The 21,056-nt window shown below is 43.1% G+C and overlaps 1 protein-coding gene across 2 annotated transcripts; it reads left to right on the top strand.

Annotated features, from left to right (window-relative positions):
* LOC309701998 (uncharacterized protein) lies at positions 1-11,110 on the top strand. Of its 2 annotated transcripts, none has more exons than XM_082526369.1 (4): positions 1-103; positions 1,874-2,103; positions 3,768-4,823; positions 7,863-11,110. In XM_082526369.1, exons 2-4 carry the CDS (start codon positions 1,987-1,989, stop codon positions 7,908-7,910), a joined length of 1,221 nt encoding a protein of 406 aa, XP_082382495.1. In that variant the 5' UTR covers positions 1-103; positions 1,874-1,986; the 3' UTR covers positions 7,911-11,110. The 2 variants fall into 2 exon arrangements, with proteins under 2 accessions (XP_082382495.1, XP_082382496.1); XM_082526370.1 differs by lacking the exon at positions 1-103 and adding an exon at positions 338-446.
* The last annotated feature ends 9,946 nt before the right edge of the window (positions 11,111-21,056 follow it).

The following is a 21,056-nucleotide window of genomic DNA, read 5'->3' on the forward strand; positions in this document are numbered from 1 at the left end:
CGTGGCGGGCTAATTCCCAGACGGTCTTCTTCCTCTTCTCCTCCTTCCTCCTCTTCTTCTCATCACCCTCTTCCTCCACCACCTCCTCCTCCTCGCGGGCCCGGTAAGTAGCAGCAGCAGCAAGCGCCGTCCATCTTCTCGTTTACTCCTCCTCTCTCTGTCGGACTGCATGCTGTGTTCACGGTATTTACCGCTCGTTATCGAGTCTGGCTATTTTTTTTTTTTTTGATTGACCCCCCTCCCCCCCAACACTCACCCTCCCCCCTCCCTCTCCTCCTTCTTCCCTCCTTCCTTTTCCTTTCTCGTGCTGTGCCGGGGGAGGGGGGGGGGGGAGGAAGGAGGGGAGGTGTTAATGTGTCGCGTGGGAGAGCCGTTTTCCCCCCTCGCGGCCGGTGGCCACCATGACCTTCTGTCGGAGCTCGCGCCAGCCCGGTTGACCAGACAGGGTAATTAGTTACGCCTCGGGGGAGTGGGAGAGTGGTGGTGGTGAGGAAGGGGGGGGGGGGGATGTTGCGAGAGACACACACACACAGACACACACAGGCTTGACGTACACACTGGCTGCGCACGCAGAGCAGAGCGCACGGACGCACACACACATTTGAGGCTGCACACATTCAATTCTTTTCACATAGACATGCACACACACACACACACACACACACACACACACACACACACACAGGGACACAATTTCAGTCTCTTTCTTTCTCCATGCAAACACATTTTCAAGCTCACACATTTGCAGCCCGTTTATTCTGCACACGCTCACAAACGACAATGACTCCTTTACAGTTGGACTTAACCATTTGTGTGTGAGTTTGTGCGTGTGCACACCGAGAGGTCAGAGGTCACTTATAATCAGATTATTCCACCCTTTCTGATATTTCGAGGCCTCTGCTTGGACCTGAGATCTGCCTTACGTGAACTTTTTTGCCTATTGAGTGCCCTCCGTGGAAGCACTGGGGTCACGACCTGGCCTTGAAACCGACGCTGACGAGCTACAAATAGAGGCCTCAGTTCACTCGATGTCGGATGTTGCGGTGTCCCTGGTGGGGATTCGGCGCTTGCTTGCTCAAGGGCACGTCATCACCTGAGGAAAAGGGAATTCCACAAAGGAAGACGAAGAAGATGGCAGCTTGTTCTTTGTTTCCTCTTTTGTTTGCAGCCTTGTGTCATCGCCATCTCCATATAAAAGACAAGACGTAGCCACCGTGATGTCACCAGGTAGTTTGTTGGAGCGTTTTGTGCGCTGCCATCATGGTTTTTGAAACCAAGTGAGCTGTTGATGTGATGATTTTGAGGAGAGCTTATTCTCGACTAAATTTCCTATAATTTTTAAAATTCATTAGGAAAGCATTAGCCGAAGTCAGACATCGAGTTAGAATCAGACTTCTACACAGTTAGACTTCTTTTTGCAGCTATGAGCAGTCGCCCCCTGCCGAACCTCAGAGGGAATGCAGGCTTAAGGGATTTCCCCTCGCTTACTGTCACAGGATAGTCGGTCTTTCATGTCCTCTGACGGCTTTACTTTCTGGGTTTACTTTCAGATTAGATGTGAATAACTGAGGGTAATGGCCTGCCGACTTAACTGACCAATCAATCAGCTACATTAAAATACTCTCTGTAGATCATTTGTCAAATCAAATTAAATCAAATCACTTTTATTGTCACATCACATGTGCAGGTACATTGGTACAGTACATGTGAGTGAAATTCTTGTGTGCGAGCTTCACAAGCAACAGAGTTGTGCATTTGTGGGACTAAAACCACAGAAAATCTTGTTGCTGAGCCTGAAAAAGATGATCCACGAGAGTGAGGGTTTTCTTTATTGAATGCAGCACCTTCACCTGACTTTTCTTTTTACTTTCAGAGCAAAACGTGGCGACCACGCAGAACTAACTAGCTTCCTGTGCAACAAAGCCCACCTGAGTGTGTGTGAGTGAGTGTGTGTGTGCGCTTGTATGTATATGTGTGCGTGAGGTCATGTCGGGCATGACGAGTGGCGTGTGTGTGGACAGTGACCTCTCCTCGATGCTCCAGAGAAGCTCAGCCCCCTCGCACCATCACCCAAATCACCATGGCTACGGTGGACAGGGACAGGTGAGTTGACGTGTAAACTTTTGCATCCATGTTGGTCTCCCAGTGCAGGGCTGCAGAATCAGCGGGTGAAGCGAAGGTTAAATCAAATTAAATTTAGAAGGTTCCTGTTGAAACTGGCCTCGGGTCATTGCCAAAAACTCAATTAGATCATCCAGGTAGGCATCAATTACAGAACCCACCGCTGCTCTGCTGCGAGGGCGCCGATCTCAGGGTCAGCTGGTCGATTGTTCGGTCAATACGCTTTCTCATTAGTCCAATCCACTGCGTTACTTTCAAAGAACGAAACAAGCCTTTTAAGGATTGATCCATTAGCTGTGAAAATGACCCCCACATTTTCACAGCTAGGGGGGGGGACTGCCAGCTTAATTAATGCTCACATTTACAGAACTTTTACTTTTCAGTTTCCTTCTTGTCACTCTGCTCCAGAGAATACAGCGACGGTGTGGTCAGACCAACTGCAAAATAAATGTTTCCTGCAGTGAGACGACAGACGAAGTCTAGGCAAAAATGGATTTACTACAAAGACAGAATGTGGTACTGTTCATTAAGAGTTGTACTTTGGAATAAAGTAGTTCTTAGATTGGCTCTCATGAACGAATGTTTGTAGGCAAATAATAGAGATGAATAAAACTGCACTGGTGAATACAGCGGATATTTCTTTGTGAGCTGTGAAGGAAGGAAAACGTGGAACAGATCTGTGCAACAGTATTTGCTCCCTTCCAGATTTTGTAGCGATTTGCATATATGTCTTGGATTTTTTTTTAGATTCGATTAGATAAAACTTTATTAATCCCTCTGGGAAATTCGGTAAATCGTTTAGATTTAATGTCAATATTAGACAAAGATAGCCTGAGTAAATACAAAACACAGTTTTTAAATGATGGTTTCATTTATTAAGGAAAAAAGCTATCCAAACCCACTAGTTCCTTTGTGAAAAGTAATTGTTCTCTAAACCAGGGGTCCCCAATCCCAGTCCGCGAGGGCTGGTATCCCTGCAGGTTTTAGATAACACCCTGGGTCAACGCACCTGAATCACACGATTAGTTCATTACCAGGCCTCTGGAGAACTTCAAGACATGTTGAGAAGGTAATTCATCCATTTAAATCAGCTGTGATGGAACAAGGACATATCTAAAACCTGCAGGGACACCGGCCCTCGTGGACTGGGATTGGGGACCCCTGCTCTAAACAGTACCTGGTTGTTCCACCCTTGGAAGCAGTGACTGCAATGCCAATGAGTCTTTCGTGTCATGGTGGAGGAATTTTGGCCCACTTTTACTCTGCAGCATTGTTTTAATTCAGCCACACTGGAATGTTTTCAAGCATGAGCAGCCTGTTTAAGGTCATGCCACAGCAGCTCAATCTGGACTTTGGCTAGGCCACTCCAACACCTTCATTTTGGTTTTGTTGGGCAATTCAAAGGTGGACTTGTTGGTGTGTAGCCAGCTTTTAGCAGTCGTCATTAGGCATAGTATCAACTCTGTCGCCTTGGTGTTTGCTGATATTTGAGGCTCCATTAACAGGTGAACCGCTCTGTCCTTTGTATTTTGCTCCATGAAGACAGCTCTGCCCACCAACCTCCCTGTAAAGCCACTTTATCCGTGTGCTTTTTTAAATTGATTATGGCTGGTATTGATAACAGTGATTGGTGCTATGTCCTGCAGGTGTCGGGCCTGGCTCCCATGCTGGACTACACTACAGAGATGGATCGGTACCGCTCCTCCATCGCCAGTTTCTACAAGACCAACGTCAATATGAACATGAACGTTACAAACTTCCCTCAGTCAGCCAAACTGGCCGCCCGCTTGGCCGCGGCCGCCCCCATCTTCCCTCCCACCGCTGCCAGACTTGGGGCTATGGCGACGACGCCCTGGGGTTGCCACGACAACATGAACATGAACATGAACCACCCGGCGGCAATGTTCTGGGGCCGACCTAAACCCGTGGCGGCCACGCCGACGCACCACCCCCACCACCATCATCACCCCTCTGCGACGCCGGGTCACATGACATCCTCGCACCCCCATAGTACCAGCATGCACCAGAGCAGCAACAGTGGGTCGGGAGGGGGAGGAGGTGGTGGGAGCAGTGACGGTGGAGGGGCTGAGAAACACGGACACACTGCCTCACTTCCTGTTTCACAGGGAACGGCACACCATCACGCCATGGCATCAAGCAACGGGAACTTCCTTCCTGGATACAGTGGCGGAACAGACTGTGGCGTCATGAACAAGCAGGGACACACCCACGCGGACATGATAGGCCTATCAGAGGGTGGCAGCTGCAACGGAGGAGGGGTTATGGGTGGCAGCTTCCTGGGGGGGCTGGGACTACCTCCCGGGGTCATTGTTATGGCAATGGGGTCAGCAGGGGGCGGGATCTCAGACGCTAGCAGCGCCTTTCAGATGACAGGCGGCCAGCGGGCGCTAACAGACTGCCAGCAGCATGCCAACTCCTCCCCCTGCCCCTCCTCCTCCTCGCCCCCATCATCAGGCGTGACAGCGGCGGCCGTTTCCTTGTCGTCATCATCATCTTCGTCATCCGGGACGGTGGCTAAAAGAAAGAGGAAGCGGTGTGGCGTGTGCGGGCCGTGCAGGCGGCTCATCAACTGTGGCGTCTGCTCATCGTGCCGCAACAGGAAGACGGGTCACCAGATCTGCAAGTTCAGAAAGTGCGAGGAGCTGAAGAAGAAGCCGGGGGGAGGAGGGGGGGTGCTGGAGGTGAGTTCATGCACGCACACGCACGCATACACACGTGCACACGCACAGCATTGGCTGGACGTTAGCAAATGTATGTCTCATCTTCTCTTTCTTCTGTGTGTGTGCGCATCTCTGTCTGTGTGTGTGTGTGCATCTCGGTGTGCGTGTGTGTCTCGGTGTGTGTCCTGGCTCACTTAACCCAGATCACTGGCAGTGATGCTCGAGCTGGAAGGCATCGCTCACCCTGCTGAGTGTGTGTGTGTGAGTGCTGTGCAGATGGTGGGTGGTGAAATGCGAGAGCTCGGTCCCTGCTGAGGTCTGGCAAGCCGCCAGCAGACACACACACACACACACACACACCAACACTGATTCACGGTGATAAAGCGGCCGGGCGAGAGGGAGGGAACAGCGAATATTTATGTGATCTACCACTGCTGTGTGCGTGCGTGTGTATAAGAGTGTGTGAGCGCAATAAGAATTAGTGGCGATCAATAATTCTTTGACACCAGCATTCGACCTCACTGATGACTCTATATATCTCTCTCCCTTTCTCTCTCTCACACACACACGCACACGCACTTCCTGTGGGAATCGCTACAAACTATCACTAATTATTCCCTCATCTGCACACATGTGCTGTGAGGACACGCGCTGAAACACTGTGTGTGTGTGTGATGGGAAGAGAGTGAATTAGCAGCCATAATCTTCCTCAATTACACGCTAATTGGACCTGTGGAGGCTAACGGCAAGTGACAGCGGCGTGTGTGTGTGTGTTACAAAGTATGTGAATGTTTGTGAGGGCAACTCTCTCTCTCCCTCTCTGTGTGTGTGTCAGCAGGTGGTTTCACACTCTTGCCTCATTCTTTCCGCTCTCTTTGATGTCGACCTGACAAACTCTCAGCCTGGCACCAAGTTTACTCTGTGAGATGAACAGCAAAGCACCCTGGGTAGTTTTCTCCACCTTTCTCTGCAGCAGGATAACCTGTCAGAGCCCATAGCAAACTGGCCACTAACTTCAAAGTGATTTCAAAACCAGTCACAGCTGATTTCAGTGCACTCGATGCAACATATGCAAGGATATCATACCCCGCATATGTAGGCGTCGTCACTTTTAAGAAGTCCAGTTTTGAAGCCTTAATTTCAACTTCATGTCCATCGTCATGTTGGCGGTTGTGGAGCTAGAAGCGACCATATTTGGATGAGAGGATGTAATTGAGTTATCAGTTAACTGTGCTAATTAGTGAGTGTCACTGACCAAAACTGAAGCACAGACTTCTTCGATGGTCAACTCTTAGCAGGTAGGGTGACCACATGTCCCTCATTACGCAGAATTTATGGTTCGAGTCTAAGGATGGCCCTTCTACCTGCAGTGGCGCCAGTGTACAAATAAGTGGTACAACTGGTCTGTGGGCCATTCTTGCTTGTTTTGTTGGTCCGTTAGCCAGCCAAAGAGAAGAGTGAAGTTATAAAATACAAAGAGAGATCATGGCAGCGGTGGAAACTTTTCATTGTTTTTTACACTCGGTTTCACTTCAAACATTTTTCTATTCACGGAGTGAGCAGAGAAGGGTTTTCAACCGCAGACGTGCTCCCATCCTGGCCTCCAAAATCCTAACTACAGATTGCTACCATATGACATTTGCATCTGCCAAATGCTAATTGGTTGACAAGTAGGTCAGAATAGGACAGGAGCAACAGGAGTTCACCAGGAATGGGAGAACTGTGAAAAAACCCCATCGAAGATTAAAAAAGAAAAAACAAACAAAAACCCCCCCAGCAATGTAACAATTATGCAGATTGAAAAATTATGCTTCAAGTGAGACTGCACAACATCTTAAACATCTTACAAAAACCTCCCACATTTTGACTGGTTCTGCACTTTTCTACGCCTTCTTTTACCCAGAGCATATGAAGGGAAAGCATTTTATTATAGTCACATGAAACTTAGCCAGTTTAATACTGAGCTCATATTTTGTTGAATATGATGGAAACCACCATAAAGGAAATGAAGTGGTAGTATATTCTGAGAAGTAACATTTTTGTCTTTCAGGTTTTTTTCTTAAACATATTTTTCAGTTTCACACTGAAGAAGAGTACATGTGTCATAGGTGGTTAAAAATAGCGAAATTGTCACATATGGCTCTGTCAATCTACAATGTATCGCTACTGAAAACCACAGACCACTGACCATACAGAATTGCAGCTGTACAGGGGTGTATAAAGACTATTTCATGGACCATAAAAGAAACTTATTATCTTACTATCTTATTAAAAGATCGAAAGCAACAGGAAAAGTTGCATTGAAATATATTAGTCTATTACGACTATATTAATCATCAGATAATTGCAATAATATCCTCCAAAAGGCTCAAAGAGATCAAACAGTCCAAATGTAGCGGAGCTGAACCTGTGTCGCCAACCATCTCTCAAAGAGGCCACACCCCCAAAAATGCTGGGGACTGTTTCATTATTGGGGTCACCTTTTAATTTATATTAAAGAACTTGTTTTTACATGCTTTCCCTTTACAGATGAATACTTTACTTTGTGACTGGTGGCTCTTCTTTCAACAAACCCTCTTTTTTTTAAGATTATCTCAGTATTAAACTAAACCAGTGATAGTTTGTGTATCCACACAGTCAAAGAGATTTGCTGTTTTTCGAAGTTAATTTATATCCCAAACCCCAAATTATAATGAAATTAAACTTTATCACAAGGTGACAAGACAGGAAATCTATATTGACTCTATGAAGTTCTGCTGGCAGCTTTTCAGAGGAAGGAGAGTATAGTCGCAGCAGACCGACTTTGATCTACAGCCTGCATCACTGCGGATGTGTTTACCCACACAAACGGTTCAAGAAACACAGCAGAAACTGCGAGCCAGCGTTGATGCTGATGTGATCCAATATTTACAATTTAACTGAAAAAAAGTCAAAGGTAAAAGACTAAGATTCAGGAAAGAAATAGTAGAAACAGACATTTAGGTGTGTATTTATTTTGTCATTTCGATTTTACTGTCAGTTTTCCTATGTCTCACGCCACATTTTGTCTCCTATTCTTAGCGGCCTCCCTCTGTCCCAGCCAGTGAGGCATTTCGTTGGTTCTTCTAGCCTTCCCTCCACCAACAGAACCAAAATCTGGAGGCCTAGCAGGAAGTCACCATCACACGGACTGCAAAATCAGCAAAAGGACTACAACCTCTGGAACTGAAATTGATTCTCTGCGACAGGATTACAATTTCATACTGTATGGATGACAGTTCCCAGACTGAGACTATTCCCACCTCAGCTGGAACAGGGAGTAGCTAGACAGAAGGAGAGGAAGAGGGGGCAGTTAGGTCACAGGCAACCGGACTTGGCCAATTGATGTGGTGATGCCATAATTGCATGTTTTTCCCAAGATTGTGTAAAGGTAAATTTATAAATCAATTCTTAAAAAGGCGCACACAGAATGTCCAGACCGTAGCAAGCAAACTGGCTAGAACAGATACTAGTCTGTATTTGTACTGGCTAAACAAACTTGTTCCAGACCTCTAAATTGTCTATCACTTCTCCTGTTTGCTTTTCTTAACAAACAGTTCAGGCCTTGACTATTGAAAGGATAGGCCGCTAAGTAGCCACATAAAAATAATCTATAAATTCTGTAGCTCTAATCTATTATATAAAAATTTCGAAAAGCTCAGGTTGTTCCATTGCAAGCTTGACTGGATGAATATCGAAACATTAACGGTTCTCTTATGGCTTACTCATAGAGTTGCAATCAATTCAAAGACTAGTGCTGGAACAAAGCTGCCACTATGTCTATGTCTGTAGCTAGGCTGTTCTTAAAATTACATGAAATTGTATCAAAACGACATCTTTGAGGGTATATGAAATCTGACATCTACTGGTGAAAATGCAAGAGTATTGCCCTGTACCTCTACTTTTAGCAGTTCTTTGTGTCAAGATCTAATCCACTTTTTATGGACTGATTTTTAGACTTTCTTTCATTGGGTCTCAGCCTTATAGGTAGGGTAAGGATCTCGGATGCTGCTCTTTTGCATCAAAAGCAGCCAGCTGTGGTGGTTTGAGCATCTAATTAGAGATTCCCTCTGAGTACTGTCCTTTGGAAGGTTCCAGTACAATCCAAGCTCGAAGGAGCCATGCAGATTGTAGATCCCATTTCAGCCAAGAGAAAACTGGGAACTCCCACGGGTAACTGAAAAATGTTGCAGACATTGGGAGAATAATACCCTGCATAGTTTGCTATCAATGCAACCTGACCCCGAAAAACAGAAAATAGAGGCATGGCATCAAAGATCAATAAGCCAACAGCAGAGAGAGTGTTCTGTACCTGCTTTCAACAGTAAATGTTAGATTTGGGAAATTGGGCTTCTTTGTAAGCTTGACCAGATGTTTTGGCCAGATGTTCCGGTCACGTGATTGCTCTGGCAAAAGCGGGTGGTGTTATCAATAAGGTAGATTATCCATTTCAGATCCCAGTATGGACCTCAACATGAAGTTTACCTTAGCCTGGTGTACCTCATGTAGCCTTGATTTAAAAATGTCTGAAAATAAAAGAAGAAAAAGGAAGGAAAAAGGCAATCAAAGCAGTGTTTTTGTAAGTTCCAGAACAGTCTTGACAATCTCATTCACATAAACATGTATTAATTACATAGAAATCATTTTAAGTGCCAACATTGTAACCGTTTTATCCATTTCCTCTAATGTGTTATGTAGCTTTTCTGTAAAGGTCCATCAAGTCACAAAGCCCAAAGTCCACACCAAAGGAAGGTAGTCTCTCCCAGAAGAAGAAAAGCCCAGTTTGTAGCATAGGATTTCCTGTTGTTACTTATAAACATCATTCTGAAATAACAATATATGCCAGTTTGGTCCTGTTAAACTAATGACAATGGATTACTCTCACTGTAATCCCCCTGACACTAGGAAAATCATGTAGCTAACATTACCTCACCTCTGACTGGCCACCCACAGGAAAGAGCTTTCTGGAAATAATCTTCAGTAAATATAAGAAATTATACAAACTTTAGTACCAAATGTAAACCAGTAAACAGATTTCATGAAATTCAGCAATCTTGCTGACAAACATATTTTGCTAAGAGAAAAAGTATTATGTTAATAGTGACATTATTGCAAGGACGCTTTGTGTACTGTGCAATGTAGCAACTTTTTTTTTTCTTTTTCCATAACACTTATATTACCAGGAAGTAAAACAATTGAGATGAAACATCTCTTTCTGGCTTCCTGGATTTTGTGAGAGTGTCCTTATCCTAAACAGGGAGCATAAGTCTAGCCTGGTTTTCAGTTATGGCAATTATGACAAAACCATAGTTCTCAGAGAAAAGCTGTTCAAACATGGGGAGAACATGCAACAGGGCTTACCACTGAAGCATCGTGCTGACGTGCTTTTATAGAAGACTGTTCTTGTTCTGGGTCAAGGTCCAAACTCCTTAATCTGGATTTCTTTTATGAATAACATATCTTTAAGGTATGTAAGCGGTGTTCACATAAACATCCAAGACATTACCAGTGAAAAGCTGATTGTCTGAAAGTTCGAAGTAAATAGAAAAAATAACTATACCGGATTAAATTGGCTACTCTTCCTTTCAGGGTGTTCAAATTCATGTGCAGCCCAACATGGCTTAGGTTGCATAGTGGAAGTCATCCTCTAACCCCTCAGGACCCTGCCTCGGGATGTTGGAGCAGAACTCTGCATTGGCAGCCTGACACCTGAGAGTGAACTCAGGGTGCACAACACACAGTTTGCCATAATATCAACTAGCATGGTAGTAGAACTCCTGATCTGACCTTTGAGCTTCAATTCTTCCACATTCTGCTCTCTCACAGTTGCACTTTTTGATTTTAGTACATAAAGTATAATTTTGGTCAGCTGTAGTCTTGCTGTCTTGAGATGTCCGATAATGTGAACAGAAGCCGTATATATGGTATATAGTTTGTGATCATGGCACAGATTATGTATGTTTGTGTACAGCCTTCACAATCTGTGATAAAACTGTCACCTGCTTCCTCTTCTTCCTCCTCCTAGCAAACCACAAACCCCATTGTAGCCAAACCAGGAAGATTCAGGACTTAACCACAGAAACAATTACAGTCTGACCAAAACCGGATGACACGTTAACCTCAAAGGGAAAAAAAATCACCACAGAGAGGATACAAACTGACCTCAGCAGGACGTGATTCAGGACTGTTATTAAGGACTACAACTTCACCACAGTAGGACTACCACATCACTGTTATCTGTCTCTTCTGTCTACCTCCTCCTCAAGAACATTAAAGGCACCTTGATTGATTCTTATTGGGCTCTGTTCATGTTGGTACGGCATGATCTGCTTCTTAACTCTCTAGATGGTCCGGAGCTGATCTGCCTCTTGTGGAATCTGGTGTTTAGATTTTGTATTTGCAAGTGTACTCTGCTGTCTAAATGAGTCGTGAAATGTCTGAATTTATTTTATTTGTCTAGATTTAATGGAAAGTTCTCAGGGTGCAGTCACACTTCTGGTTTATATGAACTACAGTAGACTGAACACAAAACTCACTTTGTTGCATTTTTTTTACATTTGATTAAAAGGTGGCAGTTGAAGGTTTGAAATTCCTGTCTTCACTAAAAGCTTAAAATGGCAAGATGCATTTTTAGAGAAGTATGGATCAGAAAATCTGCTCTCAAGTTACACCTCCAGTCCTGAATATTCAGATCTCTAAAGTTCATATCTATGAGACCCCTGCCAGGACCTCCAAGAGAGTTCAGAACCAGTTTCTCTGTACTTGTATCTGGGCATATTGTACCACACATGGTGACCAGTAGGATCCAGAACAGAAGAACTCACCTGCAGTTTATTTGTGGCACAGAGACTCACCCTTGGATCATCTGGAGAGCTCTGAGGTTCTGAGTATAACTCTGGGACTAAAAGGAACTGAACTGAACTAAAAGATCAAATCAGAACATTACACACACACAGAAAAAAATAATGTTATTTCCAACACGTCTGTAGGCCATTGATGAGGCCCTATGAGACTTTGTGCACAAAAACCTTTATTACTGTTAACAATAATTTGTCTTATAAAATGATTGGACGGCAGAATCCACAGCCTTCTTAAAGTCTTATTTTGAAATATTATCTTCACGAATGTTGAGCAATCTGCCATCAGAAGACCTTTGATATGCCATATGGATGAAAGTACTGGGCCAACCACACATTAGGAGCTGCTCGACCATGGAAACCCATGCCATGAAGCTTCTGGTGACGTATTTTGCTGATGCTAGAGGCCTACTCTTTGTAATGTTTAAAATGTTTGTAGAGGGACGCTGCATGGCTAAGTGCTTGATTTTATACACCTGTGGCAATGGAACTGAAAAAAACCTGAATTTACTGATTAGGAAGTGTGGCCCAGCACTTTTGTCCATATGGTGTATCTGGAAACAGTCAAGAATGTTAGCCATTTCACATGTTTTCTGGGTTGGATCACATAACATTTAGAAGATTTTCATTATAACACACTCTTGTTACTTTATCACTTATCCACTCAGTAGATAAGTGATTTGTAACTAAGAAAGGAGAACATTAACTCCTGAAATACATAAATGTGATTCCAGCCAGACACTATAAAAAGGTGGATGTAGATACTGTAATGCCATCCAGTGGTTTTTGAAATCCTGGGAAAATTATTTCTAAATCCCCAGTCACGCTTGTCTACAAATGGTTCAGTGACCTGATGGCAACCTTATGGTTAGCAAAAACTTCCTTGTGATTGCTTTGGTCACTGGCAGATTGCAGTGGTCATAATTTGGATGAATGTGACAGACTTGTCTACAAACAGTAGTCAGTTACCGTCCAAGCTACAGTTAAACTGAAAAGAAGGATGCAAACTGGAACTGGATACTATTTGCCTTCATGAAACCGAACTTTTACTATAGAGGCAAACATTCTCCCTTTCTGGTTTGCTTCAAACTTTTTCAAGTTTTACTACCCTAGCAGCCTAGCAGTTAGCAAGTATTTGCAAACAAACATGAAAAATTTTAGTCAACTGTGGAATTTGGTAGCAACCAAATTTAACATCAGGAGGTTTTTGGTAGTGGACCTTTTTTTTTGCAACAGATTACACCCAGTGTGCAGCAGAAACATTGAGGAACCACTACCAACTAGTTGGGAAAAACAAATTTCCTTAGCTACCAATACAGCAAAATTGGTTGTATCACATCCAACACTGCAGACAACTCTCGAGCAAAGTGTGCATAACATCACATAAGAAACGTCGACGGGACCCTAAGTCTTTCTGCAACCCTAGCTACCACCATCTAGTGGCTTTCAGATAAATTGCAGTGTTTAGGTACTTGGGCATTGACTTCATTTTTCCAACCTGAAAATACATCCGTGTTTTATACTATGGTCCTGTGTAGCTGATCAGTACTTCGACAAAGTGGTCTTTAGGTGAAACACAAATACTGAACTATATTTTCTAACACTATATTTGTTGAATTTTGACCAGAAAGAAGAAATAACACAAGACAAAAAATAGTAATCACAACCTGATTCTTTTGTTCCACAGACAGCAAGCCCAAAAATTCCGATTTAATAAAGAAAATCTTTATTAATTTTTAATTATTTCAAAGAGCACATATTTGTGTTAATTTGTTGCAAATAATCTGACATCATCAGCATATAGCTATGTAGCTTTATGCTCAATGCATCCTCCTATTATTCCATAAATATATGAGTGTGATGCCATCATGATTGCTTGCTCTGACATGTTGACAAATCTGTACCTGACAAATATGGCGACAGCTTCTTGTAATAGAAACTGGCAGTAAAATATTTTAAATGTTTTACTTGGACGTTCACGTCCATAACAGACAGCACCACTAGTAGGTCAGAATTTCAACTTCAAAGAAAATGTCTTGATAATTACCTGATGATTTGGTGTTAAATTTGTACAAAGATTCAGGTTTCCCGCTGAATGATTCCTATTAGTTTGTTTGTGGCTGGTTTCAGTTACTACCATCAGTGTGTTGAAGTTTCTGCACCTGCCGACGTGATGGAAATACAGATTACTTTTATTTTGACGTAAGCCTAATTTATTTTTGGAGGAAAATGTTCCATTGCCTCATTGTCGGAATCAAACATCCCCTTTTTCTCAGGTTGGCTGAGGTGTCGAAGGTGTTGAGGGGGGGTTTGAGAGAGGAAGGGGGCGTTTGTTTTGTATGTGTGTCCTCCTCCTCATGTATTCTGTCTCTGTGACCTCCTCATGTGCTGAATTATAATAAAGCATTTCAAAGATTAGCTGCGAGTGTGTGACAGACACGCAGTGGATGTCAGGTGATTGCATCATACAGTATTGTTTGTAATGATGTGTGTGAGAGGGAGAGTGAGAGAGCTGGAGGGGAAGGGGGAGAGTGAGAGCAGGCAGGCATGAAAATGAACAATATGTTTTCTTGTGTTTGTGTGAAATTCTCTGCCACAAGATGGAAGCTGAGTGTGTGTCTAAGAGTGTCTATGTGTGCGCGTGGGCTTCTCATCTCAGTAATGGTGTTGCTATCAGAAAAAGAGAGAAAGACTGAAAGGCTGGTTGTCCCTGACGACAGTGTTCCGTGTTGCCTAGCAACAGCGCTAACAATGGCCCACCACCAGTGTTCTAGAATGTGGGCGTGGCCTGACAGATAGAGAGGGGTTGAGTGATAGAGGAGGGCACTTTTCTCTCAGCAGAGTTTTCAGCCCATTAATCTCGTGATAAACAGCTGTGACATGAATGATTGATGTTTATTACAGTCTGTTGCAAATCTGCGAATAAAGCAGCTTTCCTTAAATCTGTCAGAAATCTAAACAAACAAACAAACAGCATGCAAAAGGAACGCCATTACACAAAAAGAGATGACAAATCTAAAGGCACATCTACAGCTTTAAGAACCACTTCGTGCTCATGCAAAAAACAAAAAACGAAGTCTTTAAAACTCTGATGTGAATAAAATTCTGCACAGGGTTGAGGTGCAAAAGACATGGTATGCCGAAAATGACCAAATCCAAACAAAAATCATAATAATAACTGCACTATTGTACAAAAAGTCTTGATCCACTCTTCACTTCTTTATTTGCTGATAGGAAATTAGGAATTACAGCAGGTTAAAAAAGTATTGAAGAAAATATATTTCTAAAGTTGCTATTGACATGAAATTCTCACCAAAGTCAGCTACAACCCATCCCATCTGCACACAGAAAGAAGTAGAACATAGATGTCCATAAATTATGTGTAATAATGAGGTAATAATGACGCTCACCACACAAGACTCCAAAGAAATCTCCCTGTTGGAGCTCAGTCTGGGGGGAGTTATTTGTATCTCCTTATCTTTCCTCATGTGGTACATTTTTCCATTGTTATACCTCTCTGACCTGTCTTCCCCATGTGATGTTTTGTGCAATGTATGGTTGTGTCCAAATTCATGGGCTGCATCCTCCTGAGGACCCGGCCTTCGCGGTCTACGTGGGCCGGGTCCTCAGAAGGTCGGGTAGGCCGGAAGTAAACTGCTGGGGAAATTGGACGGTCTAGCCTTCAGATTTGCGTCACCGCTGTCTCGGTGGAGTTTAATATACTCAGCCGTCTGCTCCTTGCTATCTAAAATATAACAGGACACTGGCGTAAATTTTCGACTGTCTCATACTTCTGTTTAATCAGTTTTCTGTTTGACGTTTAGTCAGCTGTGTGAAAACCAAGGAGGAACCCACCCGGGTGATTAATAAAGTTTTATTTTATCTAATCTAATCTAATAACTTTAATCTCAGCCAAACCAATTTACTCACGAACAAACAAAACACTGAAAAAAGCCCAACAATAACATTTTTAGGTTGTCTAAGTGAATTATATATTACATTTAACCCGAGTAGCGAAAGTCCGCGGTGATCTGAAAATGATGTGCCGGGAGTTGTGCCGTTCTCGGCTGCATCAGTAACCCTCGAGCTCCCGGCTAGCTATCGAGCTGGTGGGTAGCAGACGTCTCCGAAAACGTCGAAGCACTTTGGCAAATATGCGATATCTTGATAAAACGAGCAGATATTTGATGTTTACACAGCTACTTTCTCGCCTGAAAATATGTTAAAAGTTTATTTTGTGACCCAGAAAGATTAGTAAGAGTAATTTTAAAACTTAGTAGCGGACGCCATTGCTGGAAACTGGAGTTTGGCTGGGATATGGTGGGCCACGAAGGACACACCCGACCCATCCTTCAAATTCGGGGAAAAGGAGGACGCATTTGTCGGCCGCATTCGGAGGAGTCTATGGTCGTGTCCAAATTCATGGGCTGCATCCTCCTGAGGACCCGGCCTTTGTGGTCTACGTGGGCCGGGTCCTTAGAAGGTCGGATAGGCCGGAAGTAAACGGCCGTGAAATTGGACGGTCTAGCCTTCAGATTAGCGTCACCGCTGTCTCGGTGGAGTTTAATATACTCAGCCGTCTGCTCCCTGCTATCTAAAATATAACAGGACACTGGTGTAAATTCTCGACCGTCTCATACTTCTGTTTAATCAGTTTTCTGTTTGACGTTTAGTCAGCTGTGTAAAAACCAAGGAGGAACCCACCCGGGGGATTAATAAAGTTTTATTTTATCTAATCTAATCTAATAACTTTAATCTCAGCCAAACCGATTTACTCACGAACAAACAAAACACTGAAAAAAGCCCACTTTATGTGTGTGTGTTTATAAGTAGTTTTAAACGTTGTGATCCACAAAACAGCATAACAGTAAAAGAAGAACTGACTGCATTACAGTCAGTGCGGGAGCAGCGGTTTCGCTCATGCGTGGTTCATTTGCAGTTTGGACGCATAGATGTGAACATCTCCTGCAGCTGGGGGAGGACTATCCTCTGCCCATGAGCGCTTTAGCACGGGTGAGGTGCCCACAGCAGCACCGCTGCTTGTCGAGAGTAAGAGCAACACGCTCTTTCACGTCAAAAAGTCGTCATAAATAAGTCTCCAATAACACCAGAAAAAGTCGCCAGACTTGTCGCTAGTCGCTTTTTAGAAAAAAAAACTCACTAAATATAGCGACAAAGTCGCTAAGTTGGCAACACTGGCTACTGAAGCGTACGACACAGAGCGCCCTCTGCTGGCGCACCTTACATGACAGGAAATGGACATTAATAGTGTCCTTACCAAAATAAAGTGTCTTTGGGCATAAAATAAAATGGGGGGGGGGGGGGGGGGGGTGACTATTTTCATGTGTTTATCTTTATCATAGTGCCACCTATGTGCAGACACCAGACAGGTTCATCCCTTTTTACGCTTGTATGATTCACTGGTTAGTGGCTTACCAAACTAAAAACATTCCTTTGAAAGTGGTTGTGTACAAGGACTGGACTGAGAATGAGTGAAAAAGCAGCCAAGGGACAGACCTTTGGAAGACCTTCAGAAAGCCTGGAGAACAACTGCTCAAGATGACTTTAAACAAAAAGAAACATGTAAAGAAACTAGGGGTGGCTCAAGACTTTTGCACAGTATCTTTCAAAACAAGACTTTACAAACTGTGAAATTGTACTTATAAAACAACTTCATATTTATGCTGTGCAAAGACATGAAATTCACTTCTGAAGAGTAGTTTTATGGGTTTTCAACAAGTAGTTTTATTTTGAAATTTAAAAAATGTAAATTCAGCGTTATGCTGCTGTCTATACTGTCTGAGGTTCATTTCAAATCTTTCACAGCACGTTTTCCAGTATGGACATGTATGCTGGAAAAGATGCTGTTTTCCACTTGTGTACTCAGCTTTTTCTTTAGGTGTTTTTGTACAGCTCATCATGTCATCTTTTCTCCTTTACACTCCTCATGTTCTTCAACTGTAGTAAGGAGTTGGCATTGATCCATCACAGTGTGTAACTGTGTGTATTTAACAGCCATTTAGTGGGACCCCAGCGGCTTTAATTAGTGTGGGAGAACCGCTGTCGCTGGCTCGGTCTCTCTCGGGGCTCATTATCCCACTTAGTGTTCTTGCTCTCTTCTAAGGGCCAGTGAAGAGGAGGACACGGAAATTGGGAGGAAGAAGGAGAAAGTGAAAGATGAGGATGTGGTGAGAAAGTGATGACATGATGAGGAAGAGGAAAAGGGGGGGGGGGGGGGGGAACCACTCCTCTGGCTCCATCTGGTGGTGAGAAACATAAACTGCACTGACTTTTCTGTTACTCTTTTTTTCTTGTAAAAATGTAAATCACAGAAAAACGTTATTTTTTCTAACTTTATTAAATGATTTGATGAGACGGGCGATGAACTGTGGGGGAACTGATCCACTAGTCCTTCACAGTGAAGGGATCTGGAGGTTCTGTCACTGTTGAGTCAACTTATCCCCTTAGACTGCAGGCCGAGGTACTACCTGTATCTGCATGTGGTTATTTTCATGTCAAATAAATTGTTATTTTTAACTGAAAATTTTTTAATCATGGATTTAAGTGGAGAAATGTTCCTATGATGAGTTTCTGGGCTCAGCCTTAGAGTGAGAATAGCTCAGAGAACTGCTGCTGCTCCACATCAAAAGGAGCAAGCTGGCTAGGATGCCCTTCTGGGAGCCTCCTAGCTGATGTCCAACAAGGAGAACACCCTGAGGCAATCACAAGAGAAGCTGGGGAGACGATGGGAGATTTTCAGTATGACAATGATCCCAAACACACTGCGAGTGCAGTAAAAGCCCACCATGATACAAAAACACACAGCGGACCACTATCAGTCATGGATTTTCTGAAGCCCAGATATTACTGATGAAGTGTGGGCTCATCCTGACAGAGAACATGACAAAAGACAACATCTAATGTAGAGCTTTGAATGTCCTTCAAAAAGCCTGGAGAACTAGTCCCGCAGACTACTTCAAGGAATTACAAGAAAGATTTGCTAAGTGAGTTCCGGCTGTGTTGAAGAATAAAGGTGGTCATACCAAATATAGACTTGCAAGCTCGTTGACAAACTCTGTTTTTGCCTTATATTTTTTGTTTTTATGTTTTCCAAGAGCTACTACTCTGAAAAATAATTAATTGAAAATTAAGGAATAAATGAGATCTAAAAAGGAAAAGTTTTATGTGTTTTTATTCTCCTGTTTTCCACATTGTTGGTTTAATTGTCCTTCACTCTGATTTCCTGACTCGTTTTTATTTTCCTTTCCTTTTTGATTTTTATTCATTTTATGTTGTTGCCACCTATTCTGTTTTACTGATTTTTTAATGTCACCTTTGCATAAAATAATTAAAATTTACTCAGATGAAAGAGATCTGGAGAGGCCTCCCACCTGTTAATCATAACAATCACACAGCTTCAGATACATTTTTCCAGTATTGATAAATTCGTTTATAACGCACTAAACGTACTGTGTGTATATAATGTCTGTAAGCAGTCATTTTATATTCTTTTTCATATATATATATATATATATATACATATATATATATATGGGCTTAGCAAATTCACTGGGCCACCTTTCACAAAAACCAGAGGACACAAATATGATTCCTTAATGCTTTGTAATTTCAGAATACATTACCTGGTTTACCTGTTTACCTGTTTAGACATTACAAATAACGTTTAAGTTACAAAAAAAAAATCCCATGGTTTGGCCTGAAGTAGCACAATTACCACTTCTTTGTGTCTGTGAAGGTTCTCAGTCATCCAGGTCATCGTAGTCAAAGGAGCTTGCAAAGAAAAGCGTCTGGACTTCTTTAAGTTGCTTGAAGACGTTTCACCTCTCATCCGAGAAGCTTCTTCAGTTCTAAGGTCAAATGGTGGAGAGTCCCAGATAAGAAGGACAGACGCAACAACATTGTCATCCCCTATGTAGCCGGTGTATCAGAAAAACTCAGGAGAGTTTTCTCCAAGCATGACATCCCAGTGTATTTCAGACCCAGCAACACACTCAGACAGAAACTGGTTCACCCGAAAGACAAAACGCCAAAACACAAACTTAACAACGTGGTGTATGCTGTACAGTGCAGCGAGGAATGCTCAGACCTCTACATTGGAGAGACCAAACAGCCACTTCACAAGCGCATGGCACAACACAGAAGAGCCACCTCCACAGGACAAGACTCAGCAGTCCATCTGCATCTTAAGGATAAAGGACACTCTTTTGAGGATGCCAATGTTCACATTTTGGACAGAGAGGACAGATGGTTTGAAAGAGGAGTGAAAGAAGCCATCTATGTCCACTGTGAGCGACCATCTTTGAACAGAGGCGGGGGTTTACGACACCAACTCTCTGCCATCTATAATCCAGTTTTGAGATCCCTTCCCAGACGCCTTAATGCCCACTCACATCCTGGGCCATCTGACCTCAGGAAATCACATGATAGGGTGGGGCCAGGTTTCACAATGAGCTCACCTGAAACTCTGGCTGATTGGGACCCACACCCAGTTTCACACCTTGGCTCAGGCGATTAGAGGATCATCAGGGGGTCCTTTTGTCCCTCTGTGGGGGGATACTCCCACTAGGTTTAAATCTGGGACTCTCCACCATTTGACCTTAGAACTGAAGAAGCTTCTCGGATGAGAGGTGAAACGTCTTCAAGTAACTTAAAGAAGTCCAGACGCTTTTCTTTGCAAGCTCCTTTGACTACCACTTCTTTGCTTTCATAATATGATGATGCAACTTTAGACCAGATGTGCACTTCCAGTCTGTTGACTGGTATAAAAAGCAAATAAAAAACAAACCCCAAACCCGATGATTCATATCCGTGAACACAAATGCAGAGGCAGCTATTTGTGACTTTACCCCCCCACATTTTGCTACTAGACTGGGCCAGACCCCAAACACCCCAAAAAACTATTTTTTTTGCTAGCTTGGGAGTTGTGGAGGGTTGAGCTAACCCTCTTCCCTACTGTTTTCATTTGGTTGTAGGAGCTGGAGTGGGCAAGTTAATGACTTGCATGTCTTTGTTACCTTTCATTGTCAGGCATGTCAGATTTCGTGTTGTTGTTGTTTTTTGTTTTTTTTTAAATCGTAAGTCAAATTTGTTCCATGTAAGTTCGTACTTTATGTTTAATGTGAAAATAAATGCAGCCGCCCTTTTCTACAAATCCCCTGTGGGAGAGGAGCTGGAGTGGGCAAGTTAGTGATTTGGAGGTCTGTGTTTCTTTTACTTTTCATTGTCAAACAACGCAGGAACACACCAGTGTAACCAGTTTGAAAAAAGAAAAGAAAAAAAGATCCGTTACCACGATAAGCTAATGTCACGTATTTTTAGCAATGGACCCCAGTACATAAATCCAAATTCCATTCAAATA

This window comes from Aulonocara stuartgranti (assembly GCF_965226115.1).
Source record: "Aulonocara stuartgranti genome assembly, chromosome: 3".
NCBI classification, from domain to species: Eukaryota; Metazoa; Chordata; class Actinopteri; order Cichliformes; family Cichlidae; genus Aulonocara; species Aulonocara stuartgranti.